This window comes from Dipodomys merriami, unplaced genomic scaffold, assembly GCF_024711535.1.
Source record: "Dipodomys merriami isolate MVZ:Mamm:240054 unplaced genomic scaffold, mDipMer1.0.p SCAF_15, whole genome shotgun sequence".
NCBI lineage: Eukaryota > Metazoa > Chordata > Mammalia > Rodentia > Heteromyidae > Dipodomys > Dipodomys merriami.
In genome coordinates, this window is record NW_027202826.1 from 301,191 (window position 1) to 316,491 (window position 15,301).

The 15,301-nt window shown below is 36.1% G+C and overlaps 1 protein-coding gene across 1 annotated transcript in view; it reads left to right on the forward strand.

Moving 5' to 3' along the window:
- The window catches only part of Larp1b (La ribonucleoprotein 1B), an 81,013-nt gene that overhangs the window by 33,504 nt on the left and 32,208 nt on the right, over positions 1-15,301 (forward strand). Inside the window, 2 exon segments of the mRNA XM_070022078.1 lie at positions 1,474-1,646; positions 5,969-6,322. Coding sequence (XP_069878179.1) covers positions 1,474-1,646; positions 5,969-6,322 — 527 coding nt within the window.

Sequence of the window (15,301 nt, forward strand, 5' to 3'; positions counted from 1 at the left end):
ATCAGTTGATATACCGGGTCAAGAATGATATAGAACAGCAGTATCCAATAGAAATAGTTGCTACAAAACATTTAAGTTTGCTATTTTTATTAGATATTTTAGTTTTATTATATCTACATATTATTTACAACATACACTCAGTGCTAAACTTTGATAGTATTTGAGAAGGTAAGATACCAGGTATTTTCTGATGTACATTTTACACTTGTTCTGAGCACCTTTAAAAATTACTGACCTTTTAAGAGGTCAGTAATTGCATATAGCTAGTTGCAAAATTTTCTTATTACAAAAACTTTTTCAAACAATTTTAACTTGTAATTTACGCACATCCAGTTTAAGAATATAGTTCTGACCAGTATACTATTGTGATTCTAACAGTACAATTAAGATATAACAAATTCCTGTCACCTCCAAATCTTCTGGTATCTTCACAGTCAGTCTGTACCATTCATACCACTCTCCAGCCCCAGCTAGCCACAGATGTGTACAAAAATTGATTGTTGTGTGTTTTAGCTTGTTTTGTGGCACTGGATATTGATCCAGGGCCTCACATGGAAGGCAGGTTCTCTGACACAGCTATACCTACAGTCAAGGTCTACTGTATTGAAAGCAGAGTTTTAGAAGCTTTTCTTTTCAGAAATATGTCTCTTTTTAAAAGTAAAATATTCTAAAGCCTTCATGTACATGGAAGTAAAAATTTCAGAGCACTTTTACCCAGTCCTGCAGTATGCCTCTAATAAATGAAAAGATTGTTGGTATTGACTTATTTCAGCTTTCTGATGTAACATTGAACTGTGTAGTTTTCAATGAATTGAGGATAAACAATGACTTGCAGTTTTACATTAAAAATTTGTGTTTTTCAGGTTTGTGACATGTTTCAATATGTACTTTTAAAAACAAGTCCATATTGCATCATCTTTCTGAGCATGAAAATATAAAACTTAAAAATGCTGTAGCTTTTAAAAAATATGAAGAAAACTTGAATTTTATAGAAATACATTTTTATTTGAAATAAACTGGCATTTCTAGTATGGAAAAGAAGGACCTTTTAAATTCCAACACTTTTTAGATATTTTGAAAGTTATTGCTGAAGTTGTACACTTCAGTATAGTGACATGTACTTTTCAGTATTCATTATGAGCCAAGATGATATTTGGATAGCCTTCATTTAGTACATTAATCTTGTTAAATATGTAAAGTAGGAGTAATAACTAAGTCCTAGTGAAATAATAAACTAATTTTGACTTAATGCTATGGAATAACTATGATCTAAGAGCAGTTGAAATTTGATTTAATTATGACTTACTGGTCTTAATCTTTACTTAAAAAGATTTCACTGATAACTTGATTCCCAAATAGATTACCATCATAATTAGTTATTCATACTGATACTCTTGAAGTTAGAATGCTTGTGAAAATGTATTTCATAAGCAAGGAAAACCATTTTAACATAGAACTAATTTAAAATTATAGGGTCTGCCCCAATTTCTCCAAGAATTGGAAGTCCATTGAGCCCACATCAGAAGAATGAAACAAGTAATCTTCAAGCAATGTCTAGAGGTTTATCTACCAGTTTACCTGACTTGGATTCAGAACCATGGATGGAAGTAAAAAAGCAACACAGCCCATTCCCAGTGAAATTAAAGGTATGTTATACTAAGTCAGATGAACCATGGTGTAACCTGAGTACAGTTGGTGATGTTTTATTTGTCAGATACAAGTCTAAAATTTGGAAAAGTTAAAATGTTAGAATTGTTATGTAGAAGAAACCCATTTTATTAAAAAAAAAATTGTTGCTGGTACTAGGGCTTGAAATTAGGGCCTTATGCTCTTGTTTGGCTCTTTTGCTCGAGATTGGTCCTCAACTATTTGAGTCACATGCCCAGTTCTAGCTTTTTTTTTAAGATATGAGAATCTCTTAAATACAAGAATTTCCTGTCTGGGTTGGTTTCAAACCTCACATCTCAGCCTCCTAAGTAGCTAGGATTACAGATGTGAACCACTAGTAGATACCCAGCTATTATACTAATTTTTTTGTTTGTTTGTTTTCCAGTCCTAGGGCTTGAACTCTAGGCCTGGTCGTTGTCCCTGAGCTTCTTTTGCTCAAGGTGAGTGCTCTACCACTTGAGCCACAGTTCCACTTGAGGTTTTTTTGGGTAGTTTATTGGAGGTAAGATTCTTATGCTTCCAGATCTCAACCACCTGAGTAGCTAGGATTATAGGCATGAGCCACTAGTGCCCAGCTATTGTACTTATTTTTAAAGTTCCTCTTTCATTTTTGAACATATTTAAGGTAAGTTTTCAGGACTTCCTTTTGCCATAGACGCTCTTTGTCCTTTTCCATCCTTGAAGAGTTTCCCGACTTTTACCATTTAGAAGGCACTTCACATATCCTAATCTTACAACATTTAAAAGGAAGTATGGTGGGGATAATTTTCCTGTTTCTCATCTGTTCTACTTCTGGCCTATCTAGCAAGGGAACCAAAAGGTCAGTTTTCTTTTCTTGTTTAGGAAGTGATAGGATATATTGCGTTGTGTCCATCAAGACTAGAAGACATCAAACTGTTCTTTTTACTAAGAGAGACATAAAAAGCAATGTTTGTGAAAACCTGGACTTTCTATATAGACAAAGCTCATTTAATATATTTTAGAAGAACAATAAAACAGTAAAGATTGTGATGTTAATTGAAAATACTTCCCATTCATAAAGAGCACATAGTGGATTGATAACTACTCCAAAGATGGCAACCTAAGTCTGTTTATTTTAGATTTACTGATTAAGTTACAGCTACCCTCTATGAACAGTGTTTTACTTTAATGTTGAGTGTCTCTGGGAGGTGGAAGGTTGATTTAAATCCTGTCATGACTCAGATGCAAAACTTTTTAGTCCTTGATTTATTAGGCTGTTTTTGAAATATAAATCCAAGAAGCATGTCTGTGGATACAGCAACATCTAAGAGTTTTTAAAAATAAGCATAGGCTGTGTAATTTTCCCTAGCTTTGAATGAGAACTCTCATATCAGCCTTGCCTTTTAGTTGCATATAGAATGATAGTTTATCTAGATCTGAATTTCCCATGCCTAGGGCAGGTACCAGTATACCTTTTGAGAAGCTTTTTTATTGCTTTCCAGCCAGGTCCTGGATAATCTTAAAAGGGGCTTAGTCATTTGTGTCAAGGCCCAGGCATTCCACAGGTAAGTTTTGAGCTTTTTCTCCTCAGAAAGTTAGAAAAAAAATCAGATCCACTGAAGTTAGAAGGTGGGCTAGGTATTTACCTACACTTTGTTTAGAGAGATATTATGTCATTTGTGGAGAGATGCAGTGTCTACAGACCCCATGAAATTAAGGAGAGATCATCTGCATACTGTAGTAAGTCTCCACAGGTTAAGGTCACAGACCTCAGCTTCCTTGCTAAGTGTTTCCAGTTTTTTAATTTTTCTCAAAAGCAGTTCATTTAGAATATGATACACTACATTAAGCTGTAGAGAACAAATTTCATTAGTGTCCTTGGCTATTTTCAGCATCAGAGTCAATGTTATATAAATAGAACCAACCTTATAAACAAGTGCTTACTAGAGTTGTTTTCCATGAATTTACTCATAGATGCCATAAAGAAGGATCCACACTGACAAAAACTGTGGTTAAAATTTGAAAAACAGCTTATTAGTTGACAGAACAGGCTTGTTATTTATAGTACATATGGCATTTTATGAATGACGACATTATACCTGTACCATTAGGTTTTCTTGGTTATGATTAGGAACACAGACACACAAACCTACACACAAGGGTACAATTTAGAGGTGACTGGCTTGGTGAAGTGCTCTCCCGTGTTTGGCAGTTTAGGATTGTATACTTTTGTTTGGGAACACAAATATGTTCAATATATAAATGACCCACCAACAGTTACTAACACAGTTAAAATAGATGTCACAAAAAATATTAACTTGTGGAGTAAAATTTAGAGCTGTCTAGGTACAATAGAAGTGTACTGTATAGGACTGAGAAACATCACAACTTACACATTTAGTGAACAATAACAGTGAGCCCAAGAGACGTGTCAAATTGTACAAATGTATCTTCTATACACAGTAGTGTTCATTTAGCTTAATGTACATGGCATGAAAAAGAGCACTTAGCGTTTTGCATAAATTAACCTTATATTTTAACTCTGAAAATATGTGAACATTTAGATAGAAATTAAACACATAGCTTAACGTACCTGTAGTTATAGACCTATGGAATTCTCTTAAAATAATAGCTGTTCATTTAACCACAGTTGTAAGATTGTCATAAAAAAAAGAGAGAGAGATGAATAAAAAACAAAAACCTGTAATCCTAGCTACTAAGAATGCTGAGACTGGAGGATCTCTTCTTGAAGCCTGCCTGGGCAAGAAGCCAACTAACTAAGTGGTATCAGCAACTCACTCTCTGTCTCTCTCTCTCTGTCTCTCTCTCTCCCTCTCCCTTCCTCCCTCCCTCCCTCCCTAGGCCTCATAACCTGTGTTCCTAGTTACTGAGGAAACTGAGATCTGAGGATCTGATCTCTGTTTTAGGCCAGCCTGGGAAGAAGAGTCTCTGGGACTCTTCTTACCTCTAATTAACCAGCAAAATGCCAGAAGTGGAGGTTTGGTTCAGCTGATAGGGCACTAGCCTTGGGGGAAAAGCAAAGTGACCGTGAAAGATGATGTGAAAATCAGGACAATTAGGGTGGGATAGGGAACAATATAGAGGGATCAACTAAGAGACTATTGTATTGTGAGATGAAAAGCAATCAGATTAGCTGGTGCTAGTATAGCTCATGCCTGCAGTTCTTGCTACTCAGGAGGCTGAGATGTGAAGATTGAGGTTCAGAGCCAATTTAGGCAAATGTAGGGTACTCTTAGGTCCAATTAGCCAGGAAAAAGCTGGAATTGGAATATTTGCTGAAGTAGTAGAGCATCAACCTTGAGCAGAAAAGGCCAATCAAGAGCTTCAGTAGCCCATGTATTTACACATATGTCCACATACAAATACATATATATAACTATATATACACATATGCATATATGAAAGCAGTTTTAGACTACCAAAGGACACTGAACCTGAAAGTAAAAAGACTTAGTTTCTAGCTGATTAGTGGGTTCTAGCCAAAAAACATGATGGCTCACATGGTGTAATCCTAGCTGAGAACCAGAGGAATCAAGGTTGGAAGCTCTCTCAGGCAGAAAAGTCCCTAGACTCCCATCTCCAAAATAACCTACAAATGAAAAACAAAACAAACAGGGCTGGGAGTGTAGATTAAGAAGTATAATGCCAGCTGAGCAAGTGCAAGATTCTATGTTCAAATTCTGAATTAATGGGCAAATAAATTCACCTCTCTAGGTGTCTCTCTCCTTTTTTATTATTGTAAAGACAATATATAGAGGTGTTATAATAATGTAACTCAGGTAAAGAGTACATTTCTTTTCAGACAATGTTACCCCTTTCTGGCATTTTTTTCATGGCCTAATTGAAGAGAAACAGTTCAATATTAGGATGATCTAAGGACCATCCCAAATCTAAAAGACTTTATTATAATCCTCTTATAATTAAATTTCATTTTTCTTTAGTTTTCTATTTAACTCTGAATTTAATGTGCTGTCCCTGAGCCTCTTTGTGCTCAAGCCTAGTATTCTACCACTTTGAGGCACAGCACCACTTCTGGTTTTTGAGTGGTTAATTGGAGATAAGAATCTCAGGAGGACTTTTTGCCTGGCTTTGAACTGTGATCCTCAGATCTCAGCCTCCTGAGTAGCTAGGATGATAGGTGTGAGCTACTGGTGGTATCCAGCTTTAGTAATTCCTTTTATTAGGCCAAACTAATACTACTAAGTTTTCCTTTAGAATTTGTCTTGATGTTACCTATTTATAATATTGTTATATCACATTTATTTTAAAAGTGATAGAAACAGTCTTTCATAAAAGTCATGTTTTTTTTTAACTTCAGGAATCAGTATCTGTATGTGAAGAGACATCAAATCAGCTATATTTTCCAGTAGAACAAGAACTTAATTTTTTATTTGATGAAGAGATGGAACAAATAGGACCAAAAAACACACTTAATGATTGGTCTGATAATGATTCTGATTATGAAATTGATGACCAGGACTTAAACAAGATTTTGATTGTAACTCAGACACCACCACATTTGAGAAAACATCCTGGAGAAGATCAAATAGGCAACCACACATCTCGTGCAGAAATTACATTGGAACTTGCTAGAGTTATCAGTGATGGCTTATATTATCACGAACAGGATCTATTGTCAGAAGAAGAGGAAAACTCACTCACAGCCATAAAGGTAATAGTTTCTGGCCAACATCTTTCTTCTGATTAGTTGTATAATAATGCTTGCATTTTGTAAACTGCATTACTTTATGAAATTTTGAATATAAATAAATTATATTTAGTTTGAAATGTATTTGATGTATTTGATAGTCACCAATCTAAGAAATAAGTTTAATAGACAGGTTAGTGAATATTGTAATTATGAAAAAGTCTTTTTCTCATTCATGCTCGCTCTTTTCAGGTGGAAACAAAGTGGCCCTTCCTATGAAGAAATTAAAAAGTGAAGTTACCGTGGATAGATTTAATTTATGTACTCATTCTTTAATGTGGCTATTACCACAGCTGCATGGGCTAGTAGCTCTAGAGATCCCACTTTATCTTAGTCTGTGATGTAGGCTCTGCAACAGTAGAAATGGTGTGGGGCTAGGAGAGTATTAAACTGGCCATTTCTCCTTGCTCAGCCACTACTGTGGTGCTATAAATATAATAAATACCTGAAACCTTGTTCTAGATAACTTACAATATTACCCTAAAATGTGGCTTTTATCCTGGTAGTCAAGGTAGAAGAATGAGATATATGCAATAGTTTACTGAGTAACTGCATTTCTTTGGAAATGAATTAAAGGGCTACAGAGATAACAAGGGATCTTTTTCTGCCATTAAAGTTTTCAGAAAGGCCCTGGAAGTTAAGTAGTGAGATAAAATGATTAGGGAAAGTTATATAACATTTTATGCCAAACAGGAAAATTATACTGGTCAGAAATAGTTAGAGTTATGGAATGGAAAGCTGGTCGGCTGTGGTAGAATAGAGGGAACTCCTTGCCCATGGGCTTCACATCATCAATTAGATATATGCTTTCTTTTTTGGCTCCTCATTTCTTTCTTCCTTTTCCCTTATATGTTATATAATTTGCATATAATATAAAATAATCTTTGTCACCTAACTTTAAGCATTATGGATATATCTGAACATCTATCTCATCTTGACCTGATTCTTACCTGTGTAATCAGTGTTGCTTCACTTTCTTTGGTGTCACTTCTCGTAAGACTTATACTTTTCCCATGGGTATATTGAAAAGAAGCGAGATCATTTAGTAAATGTTCCAGATACTTAAATGACCATACAGTAAGTACTCAATCATTAATTATAATAAATATTATTTTTAAAAAACACAAGATAGTGTTGCATTAGGTAATCGGGGAAGTCATCTGATAGAATCAAGTTATAGTGAAATCTGAAATGCAAGAATTAACCATGCAAAGACAAGGAATCATATCCCAAGAAGAGAGGACTAAGTATCCATGATCTGGAGTGGGAAAGAATTTGGCATAATTGCTGGGAACTGGTGACTCATGCTTATAATCCAAGCTACTCAGGAAGCTCAGATCTGAAGATTGTGGTTCAAAGCCAGCCCAAGGAGGAAAAACCATGAAACTCTTATCTCCAGTTAACTACTAGAATACCAAAAGTGGAGATGTGGCTCAAAGTAGTAGAGCACTAACCTTGAGCAGAAGAGCTCAGGGACAGCACTGTGGTCCTGAGTTCCAAGTCCCATAACCAACAACAACAAAAAAGTATTTGGCATATTTGAGAAACTGAAAAAAATCTGTCCATGGTGTAAGGTTATTATGAAGTGTAGGCAGTAGTTTGATTATGCACCAATATTTGGACTACATTACATAGTTTAGATTTTTTTTTTTCTGGTTCTAGCCTTGAACTTTGTGCCTGGGTGCTGTCCCTGAGCTCCTTTTGCTCAAGGCTTCCACTCTACCGCTTGAACCACAGCTCCACTTCTGGCTTTTTCTGTGATTAATTGGAGATCAGAGTCTCACAGACTTTCCTGCCCTGTCTGGCTTTGAACCAGGATCCTCAGATTTCACCCTCCTGAGTAGCTAGGATTACAGGTATGAACCACTGGCACCCAGCTTAGCTTGGCATTTATTTAAACTTTACATGCAGAGTTTTACACATGACCAAGAATGGATTGGGAGAAGAGTTATAGAAACTAGCATGGAGAACCAAAGATATAGAATATATACAAAGCAGAGCTTTGCTACTACTAGATAAATGTCATATCATTTGTATAAGCTAGAAATTCTTTTAGGAGACTGTTAGGAGAATAGCTATCTGTAAATGGATGTTTGTAATGTAAGGTAAACTAGTGACACAGGAAATAAAGAAATGAGAAAACTCAGATCTGAACCCTGATGAATTATTACATAGTTGTATAGGAAAGTGTGATATGTAGATTACAAATACTGGCTTAAAAAGGAAAGAATATCCAAAGATCTGCATGATAATTTATTATTAGAGAAATGGAATACTGAGTCAAGGTTTGCTATTAATATCATTGAAGAAGCCTGGGCACCTGTGACTCATGCCTGTAATCGTAGCTACTCCGGAGGCTGAGATCTCAGGATCACAGTTCAAAGCTAGCCCAGGCAGGAAAGTCCATGAGACTGATCTCCAATTAACCACCAGAAAACCAGAAGTGGCGCTGTGGTAGAGTGGTAGAGTGCTAGTCTTGAGCTGATGAGCTGAGGGACAGCCCCAGGCCCAGAATTCAAGCCCCACGATTGACCAAAAAAAAAAAAAAAAAAAATACACACACAAACACACACGCACGCGCGTAGTATATGGGGAATTTGAATAGGTCACCCTGGCAAAAACTATACAAACAGGTGAAAGACACAAGCCTGGGATCAGCCCAAATTGAGGATTCTTTTTTTTTTTTTTTTTTTTGTCTTTTTATTTATTTATTTTTTATTATGAAAATACTGTACAGAGGGGTTACAATTACATGGGCAAGGTAATGAGTACATTTCTTATCAAACATTGTGGCCTCCTCCTTTGTTTCCCCTCCCCATCCCTTCCCATCCTCCCCCTGCCCCCCCCATCTTCTCCCCACCCAGAAATTGAGGATTCTTAAATAAGTTCTTGTGCTATTAAATTTATACCAAAAAGGAATAAGCTGTCAGTAAAAGATAACTTAATTTGCTTCCCCACCCTCTTCCTTATGAAATACAGTACTCCCTGGTGGTTCTGTGTGAAAAGCTGGAGTTAGGCAGCCTGGATTCACACCTTTTGGATGAAGATTCACACTATCTTGGTGACTAAAGTAACCCCTAATTGTAAATTGTAGCATATTGGTTTCACAGACAACTACCATAAGCCAATGAAGATCATATTTCAAGAAAAGAGCAGCACACAGAGTTAATAATCAAATAAGGAAATGAAATGAGCAAAAACAATAGAACCATACCTTAAAATAATAGAGATAATAGAATTTGGTAAGTTTTGGATCACTTGTAAAACCTTGAGTAGATTTTGTTATAAAGCCTTTTAGTTTTTGAAAAAACAGACAAGCAATAAATTTGGAATACATAGAGTAATAGAGAATGTCTATGATACATATTTAGTCAGAATTCCAGAAATGAAAAAGGTATGGTGAAGAGCCAATATTTAAAAGAGGTAGTCTATAGAATGTTTACAGAACTTAAGAAAAGTTTCATAGACAAGACTTGAGCAGCTAGGAGTAGAAAAAAACAGATTACTTTCAAAAGAAAGAAGGTTCAATTGACTGGTCACTTCCCAACAGTAGCAGAAGAATCATATACACAACGGAAGGACAGTTCTAATATGGCCAGGAAAAATGACTATTAACCTAAAACTGTAGGCCTTGCAAAAATACCTTTCAAGTAAGGTGATAAAATATGAGCAACTGTAATCAGAAAGGCCTCATTAAAGGAAGTCCATGAGGTAAGAGAAAAGTTCTAGTTGTCAAAGAGCGAGCAAGTGATAAATACATGAATAAAACTAATAATGTACAAAAGAGCAATTATGTGTTATTAGTATATTTAAACAGGTTTCATATAACATCCTATTGGGATAGTGTAGTAAATCTAGTATTTAGAGGTACACATATCTGAAAAAATAGTGACCAATTTTAAAGTTCTTGACATTTTCACATTACAATTTGAACCATTGCTGTTTTTTGTTGTTTTTGTTTGTTTAGTGGTTAAGTGAAGAGAAATGTCTTAGGGACTTTGCTGACTAGGCTGGCTTTAAGCCTAACAATGATCCTCAGGTTTCAGACTTTTGAGTAGCTAGGATTACAGGGGTGAGGTACTAATGCCCAGTTTAAATTCAAGTATTAAGAGTTTACGGCCTGTCTTAAGAAGCTGAGGTTTGAGAATCGAAATACAAAAGCCATCCTAGGCAGGAAAGTCTGAGACACTTAAATTAACTACCAAAAGAATAGAAGTAGAGTATTAACCTTGGGCAAAAAAGCTCAGGGACAGTGTCTAGGCCCTGACTTCAAGCCCCAAGACTGGCCAAGAAAAAAGAAAGTTTATATAAGTGTACTAGTTATTTACATGAAACACATCAAAAAAGAAAAAAATAAGTTTATTTTTTTGCCAGTTCTGGGACTTAAAGTCAGGGCTTAAACACTGTCTCTAAGCTGCTTTTGCTCAAGCTAGCTCTCTACAGCCACAGCACCACTTCCAGCTTTTTCTGTTTATGTGATACTGAGGAATTGAACCTAGGGCTTCATGCAATGCAAGCCACATTACCAACCAAAAGAGCAACCAATTCTTTTTTTTTTTTTTTTTGCACAAAATTAATGTTTATTCCACTTTTGTGTCATATTCCTGGATCCTTCACCAATGTTACATGGGGAAAAAACAAATGAAAAACTGAAATCAGAATCAATAATGTTATCAAGTAGGGAAACAAATAAATTAAAATCTAGCAGCCATCAGCAAGAGTACAGCAAAGATACTGCTGTAAAAAGAAAGAAAATTGCTAGAAAACTGTATGCATCATATTCTTTCAAACCAGCAAAATATGCTCCTCCTTAAAATGGAACAAATTTTTTTTTCCTATTAAGGTATAGAAATTCAAGTTCTTTTCGAATATTGTGGATGGGCAAATGTGTTTGTAATGGTAATTCTACTAGGCTTTTACAGAGTGAGCCAGGAACACATTTATAGATTCTGGGGATGACATGTACTGTAATTCTTTGATTTGTATAGTGGACACTCTAGCAAAAGTTAAAAAAAATGAACACAGAAGTACAAGACAAAGGCGAATGAGACTTCTCTTATATCTTAGTAACATTTAGATGGAATCAAATTTAAATGCAGTCCACTCTGCTTTGATGAGGCTTTGGTTCAGCTAAGAGCAACCAATTCTAACCAACACATGTGCATAATCCCTGTTAGCATTAGAAGCCTTTTTTGCCCCATTTTTCAGGATATAAATTCATAGAGAAATTCGAGTGACTTAGGGGCTGTTAGAATAATCTTAACTTACAGCTTGAGCTTTTAGCTTTTTCACTCACAGCTGGCACTCTACTACTTGAACCATACTCCCAGTCATTTTGCTGATTAATGGAGATAGAGTTTGGAGACCTATGCCAGAGCGTGCTTTGAATCTTGATCCTCAGATCTCAGCCTCTTGAAATAGCTGAGATTACAGGTGCGAACAGACATATACAAGCAAGTGGAGCCCCTCTCTACACATTACCAAAAAAAAAAAGTCAAAATGAATTAAGTGTCTGAAGAGCAAAAACTATAGAACTTCTTGATTTTGTTACTGTTTTTGTGGTAGAAAGGATAGAGCCAGGGGCTGGGAAGGTGGCTCAGTGGTAGAGCACTTGCCTTGCAAGCCTGAGGCCCTGGGTTCGATTCCTCAGCACCATATAAGCAAAAAGAAAAAAAGCCGGAAGTGGCGCTGTGACTCAAGTGGTAGAGCGCTAGCCTTGAGCTGAAGAGCTGAGGGACAGTGCCCAGGCCCAGAGTTCAGGCCCCACAACCGGACCCAAAAAAAAAAAAAAAAAAAAAAAAAAAAGAAAGGATAGAGCCAGAGCCAAGCACACACTCTGCCTAACTGAGCTATATATCTCTAGTCCTGTCACCTGACGTTTTGACAAAGGAGCAGATGTAATCCAATGTAGAAAATGGTGGTGGGGGAAAAAAAAGGAAAAAAAATAACCTCTGTATAGCATACTCTTCAGAAACTGTAGAGGTAGAACTGTGGGTCAAGTAGTAAAACACCAGCCTTAAGTGAAAAAGCTAAAAAGCATCCTGAGTTCAAGTCCCAGTACAGGCAAAAAGACAAAACCAGCTGTGCGAGCATTCCTATAATCCTAGCTATTCAGGAGACTGAGATCTGAGGATCACCGTTCCAAGCCGGCCCAGGCTGGAAAGTGCATAGACTCTGATCTCCAATTAATCACAGAAAAAGCAGGAAGTGGCTCTGTGGCTCAAAGTAGTAGAGTGCTAACCTTGAGCAAAGAGCTCAGGGGCAGCACTCAGGCCCTGAGTTCAAGCCCCATGACCACTCAAAAAAAAAAAAATCTGAGTTACAATAGTGAAAAGATCTAGAAACAATTCATGGAAAAAGCTAAACAAGTGTAAAGCATGCATATGAATAGATGGTCCATTATCATCTTTCTTTATGGATTTGCAAGGATCCATGCAATAATGTGATAGGATCTAATTAGAACTGTCAAAATTCCACAGACCAAGATAAGGAATGAGAGGAACCTCTCCTTAGGGTAGATGCAAAATATTACAGCTACTTTGGAAGGCAGTTTGACAGTTGCTGATGAAATTAAACCAAATCAGTAAATTTCCCAAATAAGTTGAAACCTATAACTACATTGTAGTACAACCATAAAGACATGTGTATTAGACCAGTGGAATAATATTCCCAGGTTATTAATTTTTAATAAATCATAATTGATAATTAATTAGTTTATTTATATACTCTTATATGTTTTAACAAGTATACCAAGACCACTAAATTGGGAGAGCCTCTTCAAATTGTGTTGGACAAACTAGATTTAGACATTTACTTTATACCATATTTAAAAATTATTCTTGGCTAGTTCACGCCTGTAATCCTAGCTTCTCAGAAGGCTGAGATCTGAGGATCAAGGTTCAAAGCCAGCCTGGGCAGGAAAGTCCATGAAACTCTTATCTCCAATAAATCACCAGAAAACCAGAAGTGGCACTGTAGCTCAAGTGGTAGAGAGCGCTAGCCTTGAGCTGAAGAGCTGAGGGACAGTGCTCAGGCCCAGAGTTTAAGCCGCACGACCAACAAAAAAAAAAAAAAAAAAGAGTAATAGAGTGACTGGGAAGGTTGCTCAGTGGTAGAGTGTTTGCCTTGCATGCATGAGGTCCTGGGTTCAATTCCTCAGTACCATATAAGCAGAAAAAGCCAAAATGGTGTTATAGCTCAAGAGGTAGAACGCTAGCCTTGAGCTGAAGAGCTAAGGGACAGCACCCAGACCCAGAGTTCAGGCCCCACAGCCAAAAAAAAGAAAAATTATTAATAGAGGGGCTGGGAATGTGGCTTAGTGGTAGAGTGCTTGCCTAGCATGCATGAAGCCCTGAGTTCCATTCCTCAGTACAACATAAACAGAAAAAGCCAGAAGTGGCACTGTGGCGCAAATGGTAGAATGCTAGCCTTTAGCAAAAGAATCTCAGGGACAGACTGGCAAAAAAAAAAAAAAAAAAAAAAAAAACAGAAAAAACTAATAGATACAATTATATACAATTTCCATGAAGAAGACAATGTTTCTGTAATCATAACTAGTAATATATAATATATTTTATTTTACCTGAAGCTTTATTCTTTCTTTATTCTGCTTCTTTTTCTTAGGCCATGTTTAACCTTAAAAAAAAAACAAAAACCCTCTTACTGTTTACTATCTCATCCTTCCATCAAATTCTATTACATATTGCCCCAAATAGGAGGTGAAAAGTCGAAGCACCTGTGGCCCCCTTCAAGAAACCAACGGAAGGAAATATTTACTGGTCTAACTTCCTCTTCTCTTTGTGACAGTATGAATTCCAGATAGAATGCATACATTTGAACATAAAGTTATTTTCTCACTGATTTTACTACTATCATTTTATATTAATAATTCACATTTATTCCCTCCAAGTCTTTGTTTTGAAAGCGTCGATAAGTTTTCAAGATCATACTGGGTATGGTGACTCACACTTGTCATCCTGGCTACTTGGTAGGCTAATTGGTAGGATCATGGTTTGAAGCTAGTCTGGGTAAAATATCATGAGGCCCTATCCTCAACCAATACAAAGCTGTATGCAATGAGTTATTCCAGCTACACAGGAAGCATAAATAGGGTTGTAGTCCAGGCCACCACTGGCAAAAATGCAAGACCCTATTCAAAAAGTGATAAGAACAATAAAGGCTGGGAGTATGGATCAAGTAGTAGATTACTTACTTAGCATGTAGATTAGCCTGCAAATGCTAGGCTCTGAGTTAAAATTCCATATCCTCAACGAAAAGTTTCAAGAAAATCTGAAACAAACAACAGGATACCATTCACCTAAATTATTACCACATTACTATATAGACTCTCAATAATGTACATTTTCCTGTATGATTTGGGAATTGTTGACCTATCGCTATCTATATATATTCACATGTGCTTTCTCAAAAGAAGTAAATTCTTCTATATAACCCTAATTATCAAACATAAAAAGCTTAACATTTTAGAATACCATTACTGAATCTGAAGTATTGTTTCAATATGTTTTATAATTGTCTTTTTAAAAATATTAGTTCCAACCAGCAATCACACATTACATTGTAGGTTAGATAATTTTAGTGTTCTTTCATTTAGGGGAGTTCCACTGCCCTATTTTAAATTTTTTATTTTTAACATTTATGAAGATTCCAAACCAATAGTTTGGGAAATACCTGAATTTTCACACAAATAGTTTCAGGTTAATATCTTTTACAGGAGCATTACATATATGACGCAGTCTCTTCAGGGTACCTCAAGAGATACATAAATGATTGATGTGGTCAGAATTGGTGATTTGGTCCTGTGGTTATGATGATGTCTACTAGATTTCTTCATTGTAAAGGTACCTTTCTCCCTTTGTAATTAATAAGATTCTTTGAAATTATGTCCTCAATGGACTGTATTCAAACGTTTTTGGCTCTTAA